This window comes from Dioscorea cayenensis, chromosome 10 (assembly GCF_009730915.1).
Source record: "Dioscorea cayenensis subsp. rotundata cultivar TDr96_F1 chromosome 10, TDr96_F1_v2_PseudoChromosome.rev07_lg8_w22 25.fasta, whole genome shotgun sequence".
Classification (NCBI taxonomy): domain Eukaryota; kingdom Viridiplantae; phylum Streptophyta; class Magnoliopsida; order Dioscoreales; family Dioscoreaceae; genus Dioscorea; species Dioscorea cayenensis.
In genome coordinates this window covers 5,831,378-5,851,155 of record NC_052480.1, presented here as the reverse complement: position 1 = coordinate 5,851,155, position 19,778 = coordinate 5,831,378, and the positions used below count along the sequence as shown (strand labels likewise).

General features: G+C 36.3%; 2 protein-coding genes and 1 pseudogene across 3 annotated transcripts; 2 read left to right on the top strand and 1 right to left on the bottom strand.

Moving 5' to 3' along the window:
* The first annotated feature begins 104 nt into the window (after nucleotides 1-104).
* On the top strand, nucleotides 105-2,791 carry LOC120270240 (annotated as a pseudogene).
* Nucleotides 2,792-5,814: 3,023 nt separating this feature from the next.
* LOC120270923 lies at nucleotides 5,815-8,999 on the top strand. Of its 2 annotated transcripts, none has more exons than XR_005539714.1 (3): nucleotides 5,815-6,755; nucleotides 7,270-7,340; nucleotides 7,801-7,858. XR_005539714.1 is itself a non-coding variant. In XM_039278004.1 (3 exons), exons 1-3 carry the CDS (start codon nucleotides 6,645-6,647, stop codon nucleotides 8,965-8,967), a joined length of 303 nt encoding a protein of 100 aa, XP_039133938.1. In that variant the 5' UTR covers nucleotides 5,815-6,644; the 3' UTR covers nucleotides 8,968-8,999. The 2 variants fall into 2 exon arrangements, 1 of the variants encoding a protein (XP_039133938.1); XM_039278004.1 differs by lacking the exon at nucleotides 7,801-7,858 and adding an exon at nucleotides 8,847-8,999.
* Nucleotides 9,000-9,061: 62 nt separating this feature from the next.
* LOC120270921 lies at nucleotides 9,062-11,455 on the bottom strand. Its single transcript, XM_039278002.1, has 8 exons — nucleotides 11,220-11,455; nucleotides 11,065-11,138; nucleotides 10,361-10,402; nucleotides 10,165-10,206; nucleotides 9,988-10,071; nucleotides 9,804-9,891; nucleotides 9,361-9,458; nucleotides 9,062-9,276 (listed from the first exon to the last, which is right to left on the bottom strand). The coding sequence occupies exons 1-8, from the start codon at nucleotides 11,416-11,418 to the stop codon at nucleotides 9,256-9,258; spliced, it is 648 nt and encodes a 215-aa protein (XP_039133936.1). The 5' UTR covers nucleotides 11,419-11,455; the 3' UTR covers nucleotides 9,062-9,255.
* Between the last annotated feature and the right edge of the window lie 8,323 nt (nucleotides 11,456-19,778).

The window sequence follows — 19,778 nt, the reverse complement described above, 5'->3', positions numbered from 1 at the left end:
GAATGTGATAAGTGGATTTATATTAGGGAAATCGACTTTAGTTTTATGTGATGAATCTTATAAAGAGTTAAAGCAAGAAGAATACCAGCATATCATGATCCCCCATGAACATGATCTCTTCTACAACTTCACTGAGAAGTTTATTTGCACCATTGGGAACAACTGCTGCAAAAACAGCTTCTTTCAATCCTGCACCGGAATATGGATGTTGCATTCATTTTGTCTTTATTTTGCTCATGAATCAAAACAAAAGAGTGCTTGGACTGTACATTGTACAAACTAATGTTATCTGTCTTTATTAGATGTTGCAAATAAACCATTTAATCAATATCTGGTATCATATTTTACTAACATTAACTTAACTGATGTCGGACTACTACTTTTACATAATTGACATCTAGTTTTGTTTTAGGAACTTTCATTTGCACTAAAATTGCTATACAGGATGAAATTACATTCGATTTAACACTATTTACAAAGTTCTCCTACTATATTTCCATTTTTAATATAATTGTAAATTATGAATTACACTTACTCTGACGTACTATTTAACAGTATGGAGGAGACTGTAGTCATAGTGGCCGCCTATATGGTGTAATATTAGAGAGCGCTCCAAACATTTTCCATGGTCATAGTTCTAATAGACTAACTGATTATTACAATCAAGAGCATTTGAATTTGGCAAGGTTAGATGTGGGTTCAGATCGCTCAAATATGCAACTAAGATCAAGAAATGTAGAGTGTTCTTGCATTAGTGTTTCAAGTGCTCCTAGTTCTTAAAGTCAAGGTTTTGGGACAGATGATATTGAATCATTAGGCGATATTTATGTTTGGGGTGAACTATGGTGTGATGGGACCTTATTAGACAGCCCTGCGAACACTTTATGCTTTAGAACTGATGTTATACTTCCGAAACCTTTAGAATCAAACGTTGTCTTAGATGTCCAGCAAATTGCATGTGGTGTGAGGAATGTTGCTTTGGCTAAAAGACAAGGAGAGGTATTTACATGGGGTGAGGAATCTGGTGGTCAGCTTGGTCATGGAAATGATCTAGATATTAGTTAGCCTTGTCCGGTTGAATCTTTATCACTTTGCAAAACATAATTTGTTGCTTGTGGTGAATATCATACTTGTGCTATATCTACAACTGGTGACTTATTTCCCCGGGCGAATGTAACTCATAACACTGGACTTCTCGGTCATGGAACGAATATCAGCCATTGGATACCCAAAAGAGTTTTTGGGCCAATGGAAGGACTTCAAATTTTGTCTGTCGCATGTAGTACATGGCATTCGGCACTAATGGTTTTGAATGGAAAAGTCTTTACTTTCGGTGATGGAACATTTGGTGTTCTTGGCCATGGTAATCGAGAAAACATCACAAACCCCAAGGAAGTCAAGTCCTTGGGTGGATTAAGGACAATCAAGGTTGCATGTGTTGTATGGCACACCGCAACTATTGTTGAGGTTATGGGGCAGACAAGTGTCAATGTCATGTCCATGAAGTTATTTACTTGGAGTGATGGAGATAAAAATCGTCTTGGTCATGGTGATAAGGAAGCACGACTTGTCCCAATCTATGTCCCTTCGCTTATTGACTACAACTTTCATCAGTTGGCTTGTTGACATAGCATTACAATTGCTCTCACAACATCTGGCCATGATTTCATGATTGGAAGTAATGCTTATGGACAGCTTGGCAATCCACAATCAGATGGTAGAATACCTTGTCAAGTAGAAGATAGGGTAGTTGGGGAGTTGGTGGAAGAGATAGCATGTGGAGCTCATCATGTTGTTGTTCCAACATCCTGAAGTGAAGTATATACTTGGGGGAAAGGCGCCAATGGAAGACTTGGCTATGGAGATATTGAAGATCGACGAACACCTACCCTAGTTGAAGCTCTGAAAGATAGACATGTTAAAAGCATATCATGTGGCTCAAATTTCACAGCATGCATTTGCATTCATAAGTGGGTATCTGGTGCAGATCAACCAATCTGCTCTGGTTGTCGGCAAGCATTTGGATTTTCCAGAAAGAGGCATAATTGTTATAATTGCGGACTAGTTCATTGCCATGCTTGTAGTTCCAGAAAAGTCTTGAAGGCTACAGTGGCACCTACTCTAGGAAAACCACATCGAGTGTGTGATTCTTGCTATGTAAAACTCAAGGCATCATAAGCTGGTAATGCCTCTAATGCTGCTAGGAGGAATATAATCCCCCATCTTTCTGTTGATGGCAAAGAGAGGCTAGAATAGGGGAACTAAGACCTTCAAGATTTTTGTTATTTCCTAATGCTGAACTTATCAAGGCAGATTATTTTACTCAAGTTAGAGCCACATAAGCTCCTTCACTTCTACAATTGAAAGATGTCTCTTTTACTAGCTCATTGAGTTCTCTTCAAACAGCTCTGAAACCAATTATTACATCATCATCACCTTATGCTCCCAATTCGAGGCCAACATCTCCATATTCAACGAATCCTAGCCCTCCACGTTTTATTACTCCAGTATTTTCAAAAGGCATAATTGATAGCCTCAAAAAAACTAATGAGCTTCTGAACTAGGTAGTAGCGAAGTTGCAATCCCAGGTAAGCACCAGGGCTTCTTTTATGATAATCTATATTTGATATCTCACCACTTTTCTATTGGTTTATGTTGTATTCATTTTCTCCCACTTTATTTATAGGTTAAAATTTTGAGGTAAAAGACTGAAGTTCATGATGCAGTATTGCAGAAAACAGAGAAGAAGGCTGAAGAAGCTACCATTGTAGCTACAGAGGAATCTACATAACTTAATGCATTAGTGGAAGTTATCATGGTGCTTGATGCCTAGGTTCAAGTATCTCCACTTTTGAGTTTTCGCTTGCCATACAGCAATAGATACCTTACACATCCTCTCTCACGGATTCCTATGATATCTTCTTTGTGTTTTACACGTTTTTATATGCAAATAGACTTTGTGTGGATTTTTTTTATAGTTTAATTGATCGTAGAACTCAAGTGCAGTTTGTTTTTCTTATCTATTTGTACTTGTTGATATGATTATAAGCAATACATCTGACAATTTTGGTACTGTTATCAATGATAATATCTTTTTCGATCATTGTGCTATGTATAAATTGAGACTTGAGAATTACCACATCTTTGTATTCTTTTGCTCGGTCGACCTCTTAGTGTCTTATGGTTTTTGTTGATTCATAGTTTTTTATTTGTTTCTCGGTTTGAAGTTCAAGGAAGTGATGGAGAAATTTCCTCCTGAGGTCAATAACAATCTAAAAACCATTCATATCTAAGCAAAGTCATTCTTGAAAAGCAATGAAAGTCGAGCATCAGAATTTCCTTCTTCAATTGTATTGGATTCCTCAAGGGTTGCTCACTCACATACAATTAGTGAAGGATTTGCTTATGTTTATGATCATATGATTGAAAAAAAGCCAGTCAATGATACTAGTACCAAGGAGAATAACATTCATCAAAGCACAGAGAATGGCTTAAGGTCACCGAAGATGTCTCCAGCAAGGCTTGGCAATAATAGAGGAACCGAAATCTTAGAGTAATTCGAGCCTGGCGTATATGTTACTCTTGTTCTACTTCCTGATGGAAGCAAAATCTTTAAAAGGGTCTGTTTCAGGTATGCTCCAACTTACATTCTACAACAAAGATATGCTCTAGCTCTCTTAATGCTATTTATTTTTGCTCTTGCAAAACCTTAGCGCCATATATATACATTCTTTGCAAATTTTGTAATTGCTCATATTCCCCTATAAAATCAAAGATTGTTGTACATATACCAGCCATTTTGCATATAATATTCTTGTTCATATGCAATTACAAATTTTGCAAAGCTATACATAGGATCACAAGGTATACCTTGGTATACATCATAAGACCATATCATTGCAATTCCTATGATTTTTTCTTCTTTTCAGATGTATAGCCTACTTTTACTTGTATATTTGTTTATGTATGTGTAGCAAGAGAAGGTTTGGTGAGCAGCAGGCTGAAGATTGGTGGAACAAAAACAAAGAGAGGGTTACAAAAAAATACAACCATCAAAATCATGGCACATCTTCCACAAATCCCTCAGCACTACCTTCTGCTGATGAAGAAGATGCCGCTTTATCTTCCCAATCTTAATTTCTATTTCCTCCTCTTTTTATTTTTAAAACCTGTGCTTCAATACAGTGCCAGTTTTGAAGAGGGAAAACTGATACCATGTTGCTGATCATGTAAGAGTTTTTCTTTCCTTTTCATTTTGTTTTATTTATTTATTTATTTATTTTGACACAGGAGTATAGGATGTGTCATTTCAAGATGTAATTTTTTGAGATTCTATAAAGACGTAGGAATCTGTCTTTGAGTTTTAAAAATTTTCGTGTTTGTTTTAACCAACATTCTTGGCAATGACAAACAATAAGATAATTTAATTCAATTATATTATATTATAAATATCTAATATTTAAAATTATTATAATATTTTATTTGCGTCTACTGAAAATTTGAAATATGAGAGATAGACAAATTTTTTTATATTTAAATTAAAATAAGATAGGATATGTAGTATTATTAGTTTCATAATTTGATAAATAATATTTCAATTTGACAAATAAAATAGTTTAATGTAACATACTATATCTTTTAATATTAATATAATATTATATATTAATATAATACTTTATTTAAGTTTTTGCAAAAAAACTTTTCATCAAAGGTTGACATGTGTTATATTCTATTTTAAGGCAAAATCTTTTACTGTTTGTTTTTATTTTTTCTTTTGATTTAGTAAATAAATAAAACAAATGCAAATGAAACAATATTGAACAAGATAATCATTCAAAAAAATAAGAAAGAAAAAAACCATAAATCAGGAAAAAAAAGTAAAAAAAAAAATTTAACTACACAATAATAGCTATTACAACATTTTGTACAATTCACTAAAAAATCAAAATCAAAATGAATGACATTAGAATTGTAATCATATTTTTTAAATATACCGTCAATTTATAAATTTTCACTATCTCTCATATTTTTTTTTTTATTTTGATGTCTTTAATTTTTTTTCAATTTACTTATATATAAACCAAAGCAAAAACATCTTTTCAATTATTATTTACAAATTGTCATAAAAAAATTATACTTAAATAACTCCAGACTATTGGCTTACATTTTTATAAAATAAATATTTTTTTAATCTAATAAATAGAATTAAACCTTTCTGCTACTAATGTCATAATTAATAGCAAACAAATATTTAAATGCAATAATATTTTTAAAAATATTTATAATAATTCTTTGAAATATTCTCATGACAGATTATATCAAATGTTCTTATATTTTGAAATAAATTTTCATTTATATTTTTAGTATTATTGGTATTTGGAAATAGTATTTATAATAATTAATGATTTAATTTTCTTGATATATTACTTGCTAATGAATTTTTTTTAATTCATTTTTTCAATTTGTTTTGATATGATAGGTACAATACTTATTTAATCCCTCTAATATACTCAATCTACCCCTTTGATCCCTCTAATATAATTTGTCTATGACATCACTTAATTTTAGTATTTTGTGAAATATAAGTCTCTTTGTTTAATATAATTTGTTCCATGACATCACTTAATTTTAATATTTTGTGAAATGTAAGTCTCTCTGTCTCATATAATTTGTCTTTTGCAAGTTCGTTATATTTTTTAAATATTATAAACTATAGGGATTTTTTTGAAACAAATTAAATTAAGAAGACTAAAAATATAAATTGATTATATTAAAAGGACTAAATTGATATTCCATTATAGGTATCATAAGTAGTTAAACCCACTGCGCCTTCCATCTCCTACCCTCACTTGGAAACCCTAGCCGCCCCCTCCATGCCTTCGCAGCTTCGCTTCCTTGCCTCCCTCTTCCGCCGTGGCTTGCCCTCTGATGCCCTGCTGACCTACCCATGAATCATCGTCGTGCACAGCCAAAAGAGTCAAGAGCCAAATTTATCCTTCCTTCCCTGACGTACCCATGAATCATCGCCGTGCACAGCCAAAAGAGGGATAAATTTGGCGATGGTTCATGAGTACTTCAACAGGGAAGGAAGGATAAATTTGGCTCTTGATCTTTTTAAGGAGGAGTTGAAGGAGAGGATTGGCTGTGAACCAAATGTGGTTACTTGTATAATACAATGATCTATGGTTTCTTGAAGCTTAATTTTTTTCTTGAAGGGTTACTTCTGATTGAAGGTTGAGCACCCAGATGCCTCTTTTTTGTGCTATCGGTGGACAGTCAGGGACATGACCACTGTTACTTCAAAAAAATCTAACTGGGCACGGGCACTAGCATAGTCTTCAATTCCTAATGCAGGCTACTCAAACAGCATTGTTTTTAAGCCAGCTTGTAATATAGGATTCTGAAATGATAGAATATTTAATTTACATTTCGTAATATACACTCTAGAACATGGTGCTTTTCAATCACCCTTAACTAGTTGTCATGGTTGCTAAATCAAGTTGCCTATGAACGGCAACTTGATGATAATTTTGAGTAAAATTCTCTTCTTTGAGGGTGGGTTAATATCTATAAAAGCCAGATAATATTTCAAATGTTTTCCTAATTCATTTGGTGTGGATAATGATGTCTTTTAAACTGATATCATGGCATCTTTGCGTATGCTTGATTCTGCCGACTCAAGGCACCTGATGAAGAGTGTTGAGGAGTATCTAAGGCATCTTATAGGCAACCATTGCACTGGAGACAGTAATGAGGTATTGAATTATTAGCAGCCATCTGCATTTCTTGTTCTACTTGATAATATAGTTTGGCATAGAATGCCCATCATAGCTGGAAAAAGGCTTCATGGATTAGATGAAATATAATGAGATTTCTTACATTCGTGCTATATCCATCTTGCTTTACTGGCATATTTGGTACTAAAGGACTTCTAGTTATACTTATTATTATTTTCAGTTTTGCTCTGTCCATTGTGCTTTATCTCTTTGAACTCTTCTTTCATATATGGCATATAACTTTTATTGCATATTTGGCAAAAAAAGTCATTGACCTGCAAAATCTAAGTTATATGAGCAGAAGTGCCCTTTTTCAGAACATGTGTAAACAATGATATATCTTTCATCTAAATTAGTACTTCAATATTCAGAATAATTTTGGTGAGATTTTGGTTGGTAGCATTTATCATAATAATCATGGATTTGTTGCTGGATTTACTAGTTGGGATAACATTTATGAACTAGAACTAGAACTTGTGTTGTTTCTTTTCAGATGGCTTTGTTGCCCGAAGGCATTACTGACTTGCTGCATCATGAAATGCTATCTGTGAGACTGTGCCATTGGTATGTTCGATGAACCTGTATATTTGATTTTCAGCATAAGTAATTATCTTCTTGCCTTTTCAATTAAAGACGTCCCCCACCTCTTGTTGTACTTTTCAAACTTTCTCTGGTGGTAGATAATGTGAAAATTTCAATCAACTATCTGCTTTTTCAATATGCCTTTCCGAGTTGTGTAGTCTTGAATGATCTTTGATGTCTTACTCTGGCAGCCTGTTTGAATGAGCTTCTCTGCTTTTTGAGGAATAATACAAATTTAAAATTGGAGATTATGAAGAGCTGTTTTTCCAGTTTTTTTGTGAACCTAAAAAGAGTTTTTTTCACGTGTTCCTAAACATTGGTTTTTGTATCCAGCAATAAGCGATTGCTAAATCCATTACCAAATATTTTTTTATTCTGTTTCATGTATTCACTATACTTAGTGCTGCATTGCCTCCTAATCTAGTTTTCAACTTTCTTGCAGATCAAATGTGGTAATGTCGTGATCCTTTCTGCTACTAATGCTTTATGAAGTGGAAAAAAACAGTGGAATTGTCTCCTAGAATCGGCAAACACCCCCTTAGTCCAGCTTTGGCGCCATTCTTCTCAAAGCATCTTAGCACTATGCTATCAGACGTATATATACCCTGGCCCTTTTCACTGTTTCTTCTGATATTATATTCAGTCTTGCTTTATCCATCTTGCTTTACTTGTTTAGAATTCTTTGCTTGAACAGGAGTTTAAACATTATTATTTGAGATGATAGTTTGGCTAGTCACTTATGAATGGTTGAATTCAACTTACAATTTTTTCTTCACTTCTGTATGTTTTATTATTCATAACCACTAAACATTTTCTGACACCCAGCAGACCTAGTGTATATCTGCTTTCTACAATAGTTTACATATTGTCCGACACAGGGTTGTAGCTGCCCAAAAGTAGCATCTTTTTATGTGGTTTTAATGTAATTCAAAGATCAGTGGCATCTTTTTAGTGGTGACCGTAATTGGTGCTTTAAATTTTTTATTATGCAGTTGAATAACAGAAGACTTTTCGAGAAAGACCATTGTGCAATCTCATTAGATTTATATATAAAGAGGCATATTATATTTACAACAGGTTGATTATGCTTTGCTACAAACTGAATTTCATGATGTGGAATTTGTGTATTTTCAAAATTCCTACATTTATTTGTCCCGATAAAATGTTATGATTCAGTATCGTCATCTTGTGCAACTCTGGTCCGTAGTCTGTTCCAAGGTTGTTTCCCATGAGATGTTGCTATATAGACTACTTGTAATTTATGGACCGGTCATATCTGAGTTTTGAATTAATATACTCCCGATGTTTTTAGTGCTTCGTCCATGAATCCATCACCAATTATGACTCTTTGTTTTTGGCAGGAAATCATGCAACTTCTGTATTTCAAATTTTCGACAGTATACTTCGGCAAATTGCTGAATTTCATTTATATGAGGAAAATTTATTTCCCATTATCAAGCTGATTCCTCTTCATCACATATCATGCAGGTTGAACTTTCAGAAACCGTCCAGATTGTGGCTTGACTTTCCAGATCTAAGCATAAGTAGTTGCATAAGGAATTTAATGCCTGGAGCTTTGATTCGGAATTCTCTGCTTTTCCCCCGTTAAATTGCTTGTTCTTTCCTTTTTTGGTTTTTTTTTTAGACAAAAGATGAAATTATCATCATATAGTTATTTGTATGACTTGATAATCAATGTGTCATTCTAATAACCAGAGATCTCATTAAACTCTTTGTTTTTCTGTCAAACAGAATCATGTACAAATGATTCTTTTTATCACGGAAACATAGACTACTTAGACTATCATATCATATCTAAATGGCATTCTGCGTCGAAGCTATTCGGTGATAAGATAAACGGGATTTTTTTGTTTCTGCAATTGTCTAGCTTCCTGTTTCAGCTTGAGTTCTGAGCAGACTGCGATAAGAGGATTTATATCAGGGAAATCAACTTTAATTTTATATGATGAATCTTATAAAAGAGTTAAAACTAGTAGAATACCAGCATTTCATGATCCCCCATGATCTCTTCTACAACTTCACTGAGAAGTTTATCTGCACTATTGGGAACAACTGCTGCAAAAACAGCTTCTTTCAATCCTGCACCGGAACATGGATCTTGCATTCAATTCGTCTTTATTTTTCTCATGAATCAAAACCAAAGAGTTTGCTTGGACTGTACATTGTGCAAACGTAATGTTATCGTCTTTATTAGATGTTGCAAATAAACCATTTAATCAATATCTGGTATCATATTTTATTAACATAAATTCAACTGATGTCGGACTACCACTTTAACACAATTGTCATCTATTTTTGTTTTAATAACTTTCATTTGCACTAAAATTGCTATACAGGATGAAATTCCTTTCAATTTCTGGAACAATGATGTCAATGCAGTGAAAGACAATAGAGCTAATTAGCTAAATAAGCTTTGATCGGTACCAGTTTCAGGAAATGCGTCAATAAACATCATCATCTCCTCGCCGCTTAAACCAGAAAGAAGACATATTCTTGGCAATGATTTAGCAATCTGCAGTTGAGGATTAATAACTGCTGATATTTTTTTGTATGAAGGCATCATCAACAGACATGATGCAACTAAAATTAAGCGAGAAATCAAATGAACCTTAACAGCTTCTAAACTAGGTTGTTCTGTGTTTACTGCATCCCAAACTGATTGATTGAGCATTTCTTCGGTGCAATGAATAATCTACAAAAATGCCAAATTTTATTGACATGATAAAGTCAACGAAAGGTGTTCTAAACTTTTTTAAAGCTGAAATAAACAAGGATAAAAAGCTACCTTCATAAACTCACCATCAATGGCCTTCAAAAATTTCTGAATCTGCATAGAAACATGCATATTTAACTAGCAGAAGAAAAGTATAATCTCAATTCATTCAATTGTTAAAAATTTTAAAAAATTATACTTCAATTCCAAAGAAACAAAGCACTGATCATATAATATACTGGGGAAAGAAAAGATAAAGATGGAGTACCTCATTTGTTTCATCAATTTCAAATCCCAATAGCAACAGAGCCTATAATTAAATGAAAAATGTCAATTTTGTGCTTCGGTGAGCTCACAACAAAAGCAAATAAGTTCACCATTTGAAAACAATATAGAGGATCAATCTAATACATAGACTAGCTAAATATAACACAGATGAACATCATAATACATTCAACACCATTTCTCAAACTCAAATTAAGGTAGCCATAGCATATATTGTGGTGACAGATGAAAAGTGACATGTGGAAGCACCGATAAACTCACTTTTAAGAGAAAATGTGTGAAAAAATCCACAAAACTTAAGCCTTACTATGCATAAAAAATCCTAGAGAAGATCTAAAAGAACAAAAAAAAAAATAAGGTCCTCTTATAAAGCTAATGGCATCCCTTTTGTAATGGTTTTCTAGGTTCCCAAAAATCTGAATATAATGAAATGCCTAAGGCTAAATTAAGAAAGAAAATAAAACAAGTTCCTAAACCTAAATGCAATCTTTATCTTTGACATATGTCCTACATCATGAAAGAACTGCATATACCAATGGCAACATGAAAAAAGAACCTTCTTTTTTTTCCCTCAAAGTGCAATGCTTGATATGCTGCAAAGATTTTTGTTATCTTTGTTCTTAATAAATAGAACTCAATTTGTGCTATTTTTCTCTTATCTGATAATGAAATAAGCTGAGAACTTACAGGAGGACCATAAACAGGATCATCAGCATTCAAAGGAACAAATTTGGAATCCTCTACAAATTCACTTGGAATCCCTAAATCACAAAGAAAACAGTATTAACTAACACAATTCTCATAGTTCTATGAAATCAAGGAAAAAGAATCCCATATTATACCTTCAAAGGAACTTCTCAGTGGATGAAGGAATCCTCTGCTGCTCAATTTCTTTGAAGAAGCTGAGATACAATGCAAGCTCAGAGAAGTGAGTGTAGAAATTAGAGGTTTTTGTACCTTGTAGTGCCTTCTCAACATGCAACTAGTGAAAGATGAATGGGAGGAGAATCCATGAAGAGGAAGAGTGATGGATTTTGCCATTAAAATTCAAGTAAATTTTCTTCAAAATGTCATATATATATATATATATATATATATTTTTTCTTCTCCTGCTTCTTCTCTTGTTTAATATCCTCACAATTTCTGTGGATAATGTTACAAAAGTAACTTGAATGGAACTTTACTCAATATTTAATATTTTGCTAATAATGCTCGAGAATTTCCTTTGTATGAAATGGTGAATTTTTTTTATTTATTTATTTTTATTTTTTTCATAAAATTAATAAGCCTCTCACATCATTAATGTTGTGAGAGGAAGTTTATCCTTTTTTTAAAAAAAAAAAGAACCTCGAAAGGCTGATATATTAAAGGTCGAAGAATACAAAAGTCGAAGGCGATAACAAGACCGAAGAAAACAAATCTGAACCTAAAAATAACAAGAAAAAGAAAATATAGAAGATAGATTAGGAGAAGTGGAAGCCGGCAGTAAGGAAGCTCTTCATGACCCGAGCAGGGAGCTCACTGGCACGATAGAAATAGATTAAGAACATGACAATTGGGATTGATATTGGAAAGACAGGAAGCATGATTCATCCAATGGGAAGGAGTGATATGAAGTGCGTGGTTTCCCAAAGCATGTTCGATATGAAGCGGATGTTAGATATATTGCGGAGAAACGCCCGGAAATCGAAGGATTCATGTCGAGTAAAAGCATGTGGAATGAAGCTGCTGTTGGTGAATATGTGCTTGATCGGAGTATGAATATCCCAGGTGGACTGAATAGCTTCTTCAAAGTTGATCAGATCTCCAGAGAATGCATCATTTGCGTAGCAGGAGAAACACCACCGCAAAATGAAACATGGTAATCGAATTAGCAATGAAGAAACCGATGAGAGGAGACGTACTCGTCCGGGTGGAAGTGACGTCAGAACAAATAAAAAAATGGACCCTCAGCCCAAGAGAAGTTATGGCAAATAAGCTTCCGACCAAGAAGGTTATGGTTACAAGTAAAGAAATCTTTGACATGAGCCAGAGCTTTGCTCACAATGTCAGTAACTATTCAAAATTGTTGCTCGAAGATAACATCACATCTATTTTTTTCCAGGTGAAACCATGCACAAGTTGCAATGAGAGAAACCACAAAATGAGAGTAATTATAACTCGTGAGCCAAGCTCCGAAGCAAAGCTATCGGGAAAAGAGATAGATTTATTAACCCTCCCGCTAACCAAGCTCCAGACTTCACGGATGAAAGGACAAGATACAAACAAATCTTGAAGTGTTTCCCTCCTCGAAACCCACAAAGAGCACAAGGATTATCGAGCCCAAGATTCATTCGAAAAAGTCCGTAGTAGGAGCCCTACCCATAAAGAGTAACCAAATAAAGAACTTAACCCGGAGGCGATTTAATGGTCCACAATTTCTTCCAACCAGACCAAACCTCACTGCAAGGATCTTGAGTATTAAGCTTATTATAAACATTTGCGAGAGAGATTAAGATTGCTTTGGGAGAAGGAACCAAGCCCGATGATTACTGAGAAGATGAGTCAATAATCACAGGGCTTGCGAGGAATCAAAACTGCTAGAATTGCCAAAGAGAGCATTAAGACTACTAAAATCCCAGCAATCATTAAGGATAACACTCGCCATGGTCATATGATCTAAATTGTTCGACATATCAATAAAAAGTAGGCATTAAAGCGATAGGGAGTGCAAGAGTACCAAGGGTCCCATAAGAAGGAAGTATTCCAAGGGTTCACGGAGATGATTTTGCAATGAGGTTTAAGTTGATTAGCAGACTGACAAAGACCTCTAAAGAACCACGAACATTTGGGAGGGACGGAATCACGCCGTAAAATTAAAAAGGCCCATATTTGAAACGAAGAATGTCAACCCAGAAAACATTATCATCATTAAGATATTTGAAAATGTGTTTGGCCATGAGGGAATGTCTAACAATAGAGAGATCGTGGATGCCAAGGCCCCCTCGGACTTACCTTTTAGTGATATTACACCAAGCAACATAAGGAATGCCATTTCGATTACCATTTTTACTCCAAAAAAATCTTCTAACAATTTTAGTGATCTCAGAGGTAATGGACTGGGGCAAAGGATAAACAGAAAGGGTATAGATAGGGATTGAGAGCAAAGAAGAGTTAATAAGGATAGCCTTGGCGACTAAAGATAAGGAGAGATTAGTCCATCGGTTGCAGGAGCGAGTAATCTTGTCCACCAAGGAATGGAAGGTAGCGACTCTAAGTTTTTTTCGGAGAGATCAAGATCCCAAGATATCCGATAGGAAACGATGCAGGGTGCAAGTTAAGGATAGAGCAAATGCTACGTCTCACTCTGGAGTTAAACCAAGTAGGGAAATATACCTGAGACTTCTCAAAATTAGGCCGCTGACCAGATATGTGAGAATATAACCTAAGACACCGCATGATATACCTAGCGAGTGAGCGAGAAGCATGTGTGATTAAAATAAGATCGCATCAGTACATAAGGTGATTAAAGTTGTGTCTAAGATTGGAGCTAAATCCGAGGATCGGGGCCTCGTCTGAGATCAGAATTAAGAAGATTGGTGAGGACTTGAGAAACCCGGAATGAAGAGGTAAGAAGAAAGTGGGATCACTCACGGGCGCACACCTCTAGAGGAAGAGAACCAAGAAGAAGCAACACCATTGACAATGATAGAGAAGGAACAAGCCTTAAGACATGTGGAAATCCAAGAGATCCAATTGTTATGAAAATTCATTTTTTTCAAAATGGTAAGAATTGCATTCCAAGAGATAGTGTCGTAAGCTTTTTCAATATCGAGTTTAACAATCATCCTAGAGGGGCCATTGACATCATGCTCTAAAGTGTGAACAACCTCTTGAATGGCAATAATATTATCGAAGGAGCAACGCCCAGGAATAAAGCCAACTTGCTCACATCCAATAAGCTTAGAAATAACAAGTTTTAAGCGATTGGCAAGGAGCTTAGTGATGATTTTAAAACAAACATTGCAAAGAGAAATAGGTATGAAATCAGAGACTTTTTTAGGACAATCAATTTTGGGAATAAGAACGATAGAAGTTCTACCCCAAGAAGGAGGGAGAGAAGAGAAATCGAAAAAATGTTTGACGGCAGAGAAGAGAGAATCGCCAATAATATGCCAAAAAGCTCGATAAAACTCAACATTAAACCCGTCGGGACCAGAAGCCTTACTGGAGGGCAAATCAAGAATGGTGAGATAAACCTCTTCCTTCGAAACTTCACGGATAAGAAGCGAGTTGTCAACGTTTGAGAGGGTAGGAATATCATCAGGAATGAGGCCAGTGAGGTTGTGATCATGATCCGACGGAGCTGACCAAAGTTTAGCATAGAAATCTTTGAATGCAAGGAGGATGTCCGACTGATTAGAGATGACAACACCGTCCTGATTCGAGACCTGATGAATCAGATTAAAGTGAGTACGGGAATGATTAATAAAATGGAAGAACTTAGAATTCTTATCTCCGTCCGCAAGCCAAGACATATGAGCCCGTTGAGCCCATCTGGTGTTACTTTGTCTATGAAGGGCTTCTAGTTTGGAATACAAATCAGAGAGCTGAGAGCAAGAGATGGGGTTATGGATGTTGCTTTCACAGTCTTTGATAGCGGATTCCACCTGAAGAATATTGGATTCAATATTATTAACTCCCGACCGGCACCATCTGCGAATGAAAAAACGAGAGCGGGAGAGAAGATGAGAGAAGGCATGCATAGAATTCCCCAGGGTAAAATTCCAAAGCGGAACCCACAAAGAACGCCACGACCCTATGAAATCAAGCCAAAAGTTGTTAAAATGAAAAATTTTCCGTCTGCTATAAGAATGGATGCTAATGTTAAGAAGGATAGGAGAATGATCGGAGAAAGCACGGCAAAGATGTTGGAGTTTATAAAACCGAAAAACATTGATCCATTCCAAATTAACGAGGCAACGATCCAGCCTGGCCCAGCGGCGAGCAGGGCCAAGCTGATTGTTGCACCAAGTAAACTGAGGACCCGAGAAATTAAAATCAATGAGATTATTTAAATCAACGAAATCTTTGAAGAAGCGGGCTTTACGGTCATAATAAGAAAAATTACCACCCTTAAACTCCTGCCTCGAAAGAACAGCGTTAAAATCACCGATAATAAGCCAAGGAAGATGGAGTTGAGAAATTTTAGAAAGCTCGTGCCAGAGAAAACGTTGATAACGGGAAAAATTAGAGTTGTAAATGACGGAAACGATACAATTAGTATGATTTGGGGAAGAAACAACGATATGCAACGCACGACGAGAAACAGCGAGAGGGGAAACATGACCAATGCTCTTATTCCAAAAAATAAAAATGCCGCCAGAAAACCCCAGAGATTCAATAGCAGCCCAGTCCCACGAAGGGGAAAGTTTGATACGGAAGCGATCGAGGCGCTCAAAGTTAGCTCTGGTCTCCACGAGGCAAACCAGGGAAGGCTTGTAAGTACGGATGGCTTTGAAGATGTGCGCAGCGGTGTGAGGCGCGGAGAAGCCCCTACAGTTCCAACAGAAGATTTTAAAAGTAATCATAAAAACAATAATGGAGAATTAGGACAAGACTTCCAGGAAGGAAAAAGAAGAACAGGGACAGTCAGAGAAACTACAACCGGGTCAAGGACCAGCGACGTCCATCTCCATCCTTCCCTTCTTCGGAGAAGAACAGGAAGAATGAGAGCTTTTCCTGATGAGGGCATCACGCCGGACTTCAGCCTGATACTGAATAAGAGTCATATCGTCTTCTGGTTCATCATCTTGAGACATGCCATCATCGCCGGATTCACCATCATCGTCAGAGTCAATATCATCATCAGGGTCACCATCACTGTCCTCATCCATGATTTCTTCGTTGAGAGCAGCGGACACCTGATCGACAATGAGAAGATGCGGAGATCTCTCTGGCTGAGAGGGTCGGTGTGGGGGAGTATGAAGGGATGAGTGCAAGATGGGAGGAGGAGAGTTTGAACGAATGGAAGGGGTGGATTTTCCAAGATTCTGAACGGAAGGAACAAGACACCGCTTGTCAGGCCTAGGAGGAACGAACAAAAGGGCAGAATTGGAATTGGGAAGAGAAAGTGGGGTTGGCAAAAGATCTCGAGGACGAGTATTGCCAAGCGAATCAACGGTTGGCGGAGAAACCGAAGAAGGATCAACGGTCGAAATGGGAGATGAGGGGATGGTTTCCAGAGCAGTCGCATCAGAGTTAATGGGGGAACAGTAAGTGATATTGGGATTACGCGAATGACTCTGACCGAGGCCAGACCGGCCACCACGTGTCCCACCGAAAACCGAAGATCGAGGCGACGATCCCGGACTCACCGTGGCGCAGCAGTCGTGAGTCTCGGGATCGACGCGACGCCCTCCTCGATCACGAGCAACGCCTCGCCGACGAGTGACAAGGAGCCAAGGTCCGAAATCAGAGTCGGGAACTATAGAGTTCGGAGCCTCAACAGTGAACGGAGCAGGAGGGATGGACATCGGAGAGTTTATGATTGCCCGCCTGCCCACCGGCAGGGCCGCCCCCTCACCGCCGCTCTGTAACCGGAGAGGGTGGCCGAGGTGAACCTTTCACGCTGGAGAGCGAGCCGGACGCTTATTCGAAACCACGACCGATAAGGCCGCATTTGAGCAATGCAGAAAGTGGGTAATTTTTCATACATGACGACCACGAAAACACGATGGAAGTCGTCGCCCAACCAAAAGCCACGGCAAAGGGGTTTAGATAAATCGATGTCAATGCAAACCCGGGCAAACTTCGATCTAGCAAGTGTGGATGTAAATTCATCAACTTTAATGAGAGTACCAAGCTGACCGGCAATAAGTTTCAAAGCATCAAAATCCCAGAATTCTACCGGAAGGTTATGAAATTGTACCCAAATAGAGGCAGACTGCAATTTGGAGAAAGAGGGTTCAAAGAAAGGCCGCCAGGGAGACAGTTGCAGAATAGAACCATTAACGGACCAGGGTCCCTCAGTGATAAGGTATTGCATAACCTGCTGAGAAGAACAGCGAATAAGAAGGAAGCCATTAGGAAGATCGGAGATGAAGACCTCGCCAACGTTGGCCCATTTCTCAAGGAGAGACTCGCGAACTTTCTCGAAAGGAGGCGATTTGCCGAAGAGCTTCCCGTACAGAGCAAACTGGAACCGACCCTGAGCTTTAGAAAGGATATCGTTGTTGATTTTTAACGAGGTTGTTTGTGGTCTCTTTTAAGCTTTTGGAGAAGAAGAGCATTATGAAGAGGAGAGTCAGTAAGGTAAGGAGTGGCAACAGATGCCATTTGAGCCCAAGATTTCTTGGGAGGAGGAGGAGAGGAAGGACCCGCAGGGGAGGGTGGACGGGGTGGGGTGGTGATTGGCCCCCGCTTGCCATGGCAAGAGGGGAGACGAAAACAGGGAGACAGAGAGCAACACAGCAGAGAAATTTTGGTTGTAGAGGAAGTTTATCCTTTAATGAGCAATGAATGTCTCAACCCACGGGAAACTGGGTTATGTGCAAATTTTTTACACATTTCAAATGTCTCACTTTCCACTTACGAATATTCAATCCCCGTCACCAGTAAGTAATGGAGGAGTGAGAAATTATAGGATTGAGGGCGAATTACAAAACAAAAAATTTAATTAATAAAATTTTATAAATTTTTAAATTTATTTATATGTTAATTTATAGTTTAGTTTATAAAAATCAGATGCCAAATAATAATTTTTTTAAAAAAGTTTTAATATTAAAATGGTCCCTTTCTTTTGCGATTTCCGTCTTTTAGTCCCTCTAATATAAAATTCGCCCTTTTGGTCCTCATATCTCACATTTTTCTCTTTTTTGGTTCCTCCAATCATCAGCTGGAAGGACCAAAAAGGCAGATCCGTCAATTATAACGACCAAAAAGACAGAAATGTGAAAATACGAGGACCAAAAAGCAGATATTATATTAGAGGGACTAAAAGGGCGAAAAACGCAAAATAGAGGGACCATTTTGATATTTTGACCTTTTAAAGAACTATGTTAAAAATATAATTTTATATATTATATAAAAAATCAAAAATTAAAAGATATGTTTTTTTTAAATAATATACTAGATAAAGTAATTTATAAAGTATGAATAGATCAAATAATAAATTTTTGTATATATATATATATTAAAATTATTATATTTTAGACTATATGTATTAATTTGTAAAGAAATTAATTTTTTAAAATAAAAATAAAAAGTGGAAAATTGCCAAAAACACCCTCTAAATTTGCAATATGTACAAATTGTCCCTCTAAATTTGATTATCCATAAAAAAACCCCTCTTTTGAATGCAATGAATTTGAAACCCCTCAAGCATTTAATGGAGTTAGTTTTGAATTTTTTGGACGAAATTATCCCTTGCATGGGAAGTTGTGGCAAGTGAGGCATGGTTTGACCATAAAGCCCTTTGCTGCAATAATTTTTCCTCTTCAAGAGGAAGTAGTTTTTTTTCTTGGTTAATCCCCAGAGAACACCATTATTGACACTGCTTTCCTTTTTCTCTCTTCATCTCTTTAGCTTTTCCTTTTCAAAAGTTGTCGTTGCCTGGACATCTTCTATAGGATTGGACCATTGCCTCGAAGGAAAACTCTAGCTCAACTCTTCGGCATTTCATTAGTTTGCGCTCCAAGGTATTGAGGCGAGGTGGATGCCGTTGAAGATGTCAGTATTGTTTACCTTTTGTTTTGATATTCTGTGGGTTTATTTCTGATTTGATTTGTAAAGTATTCTTTGCAAGATCTACTATTATGTCCGCACTCGTGGTAGTGAAATGAGTTTTTTAAATGGTTAACGCCTACAAAAACATTGTCCGAGCATGCAATGATAAAACTTTAAATTGGTCTAACGAGTAAGGAAGGCCTACTAAACCTTCAGAGTGGCCTTGAGGTGGAAATCGGATACCCTCGTAGAATCCGAATATCTACTAAATTCATTTCTGCTTAAAGCAAACCTGGATAAATTTAAACGAGACATAACATTTTAAACAGTAAAACTTGATAAATTTAAACGAAACATTTCGGGTTAAACAAAAAAATTGTATAATTTTTAAAAGAAAACATGGACATGATAAGGATAGTCGAGAAAAAAACATAAGTTTTTAAGCTGAATTTGGTATAATTAATCAATAATTAACTTGTACAACTAAGTTTCTATTTAAATATCATCGTTTCATTTAAATTTGCGTTTATTTATGGAAACGATTTTCACAAATAACGAGCAAAATGTACAATAATATGCGATAGTTTGTGGAAAACGTATGTAACGAATACAAGTTGTTCTCTATGCTTAGTTGGCGACAATTTTTTTGCAAGATCTACTATTATGTCCGCACTCGTGGTAGTGAAGTGAGTTTT

What these genes read in the sequence shown, in the direction of transcription:
- LOC120270923 (XM_039278004.1), top strand. Translation starts at nt 6,645, where the DNA reads ATGGCATCTTTGCGTATGCTTGATTCTGCCGACTCAAGGCACCTGATG. An exon ending in GCACTGGAGACAGTAATGAG is followed by an intron (nt 6,756 to 7,269) that starts GTATTGAATTAT and finishes GTTTCTTTTCAG; the next exon opens with ATGGCTTTGTTGCCCGAAGG. An exon ending in TCTGTGAGACTGTGCCATTG is followed by an intron (nt 7,341 to 8,846) that starts GTATGTTCGATG and finishes CATATCATGCAG; the next exon opens with GTTGAACTTTCAGAAACCGT.
- LOC120270921 (XM_039278002.1), bottom strand. Translation starts at nt 11,418, where the DNA reads ATGGCAAAATCCATCACTCTTCCTCTTCATGGATTCTCCTCCCATTCA. An exon ending in AAATTGATGAAACAAATGAG is followed by an intron (nt 10,207 to 10,360) that starts GTACTCCATCTT and finishes GTTTCTATGCAG; the next exon opens with ATTCAGAAATTTTTGAAGGC. An exon ending in TGGGGGATCATGAAATGCTG is followed by an intron (nt 9,277 to 9,360) that starts GTATTCTACTAG and finishes CTCTTATCGCAG; the next exon opens with TCTGCTCAGAACTCAAGCTG.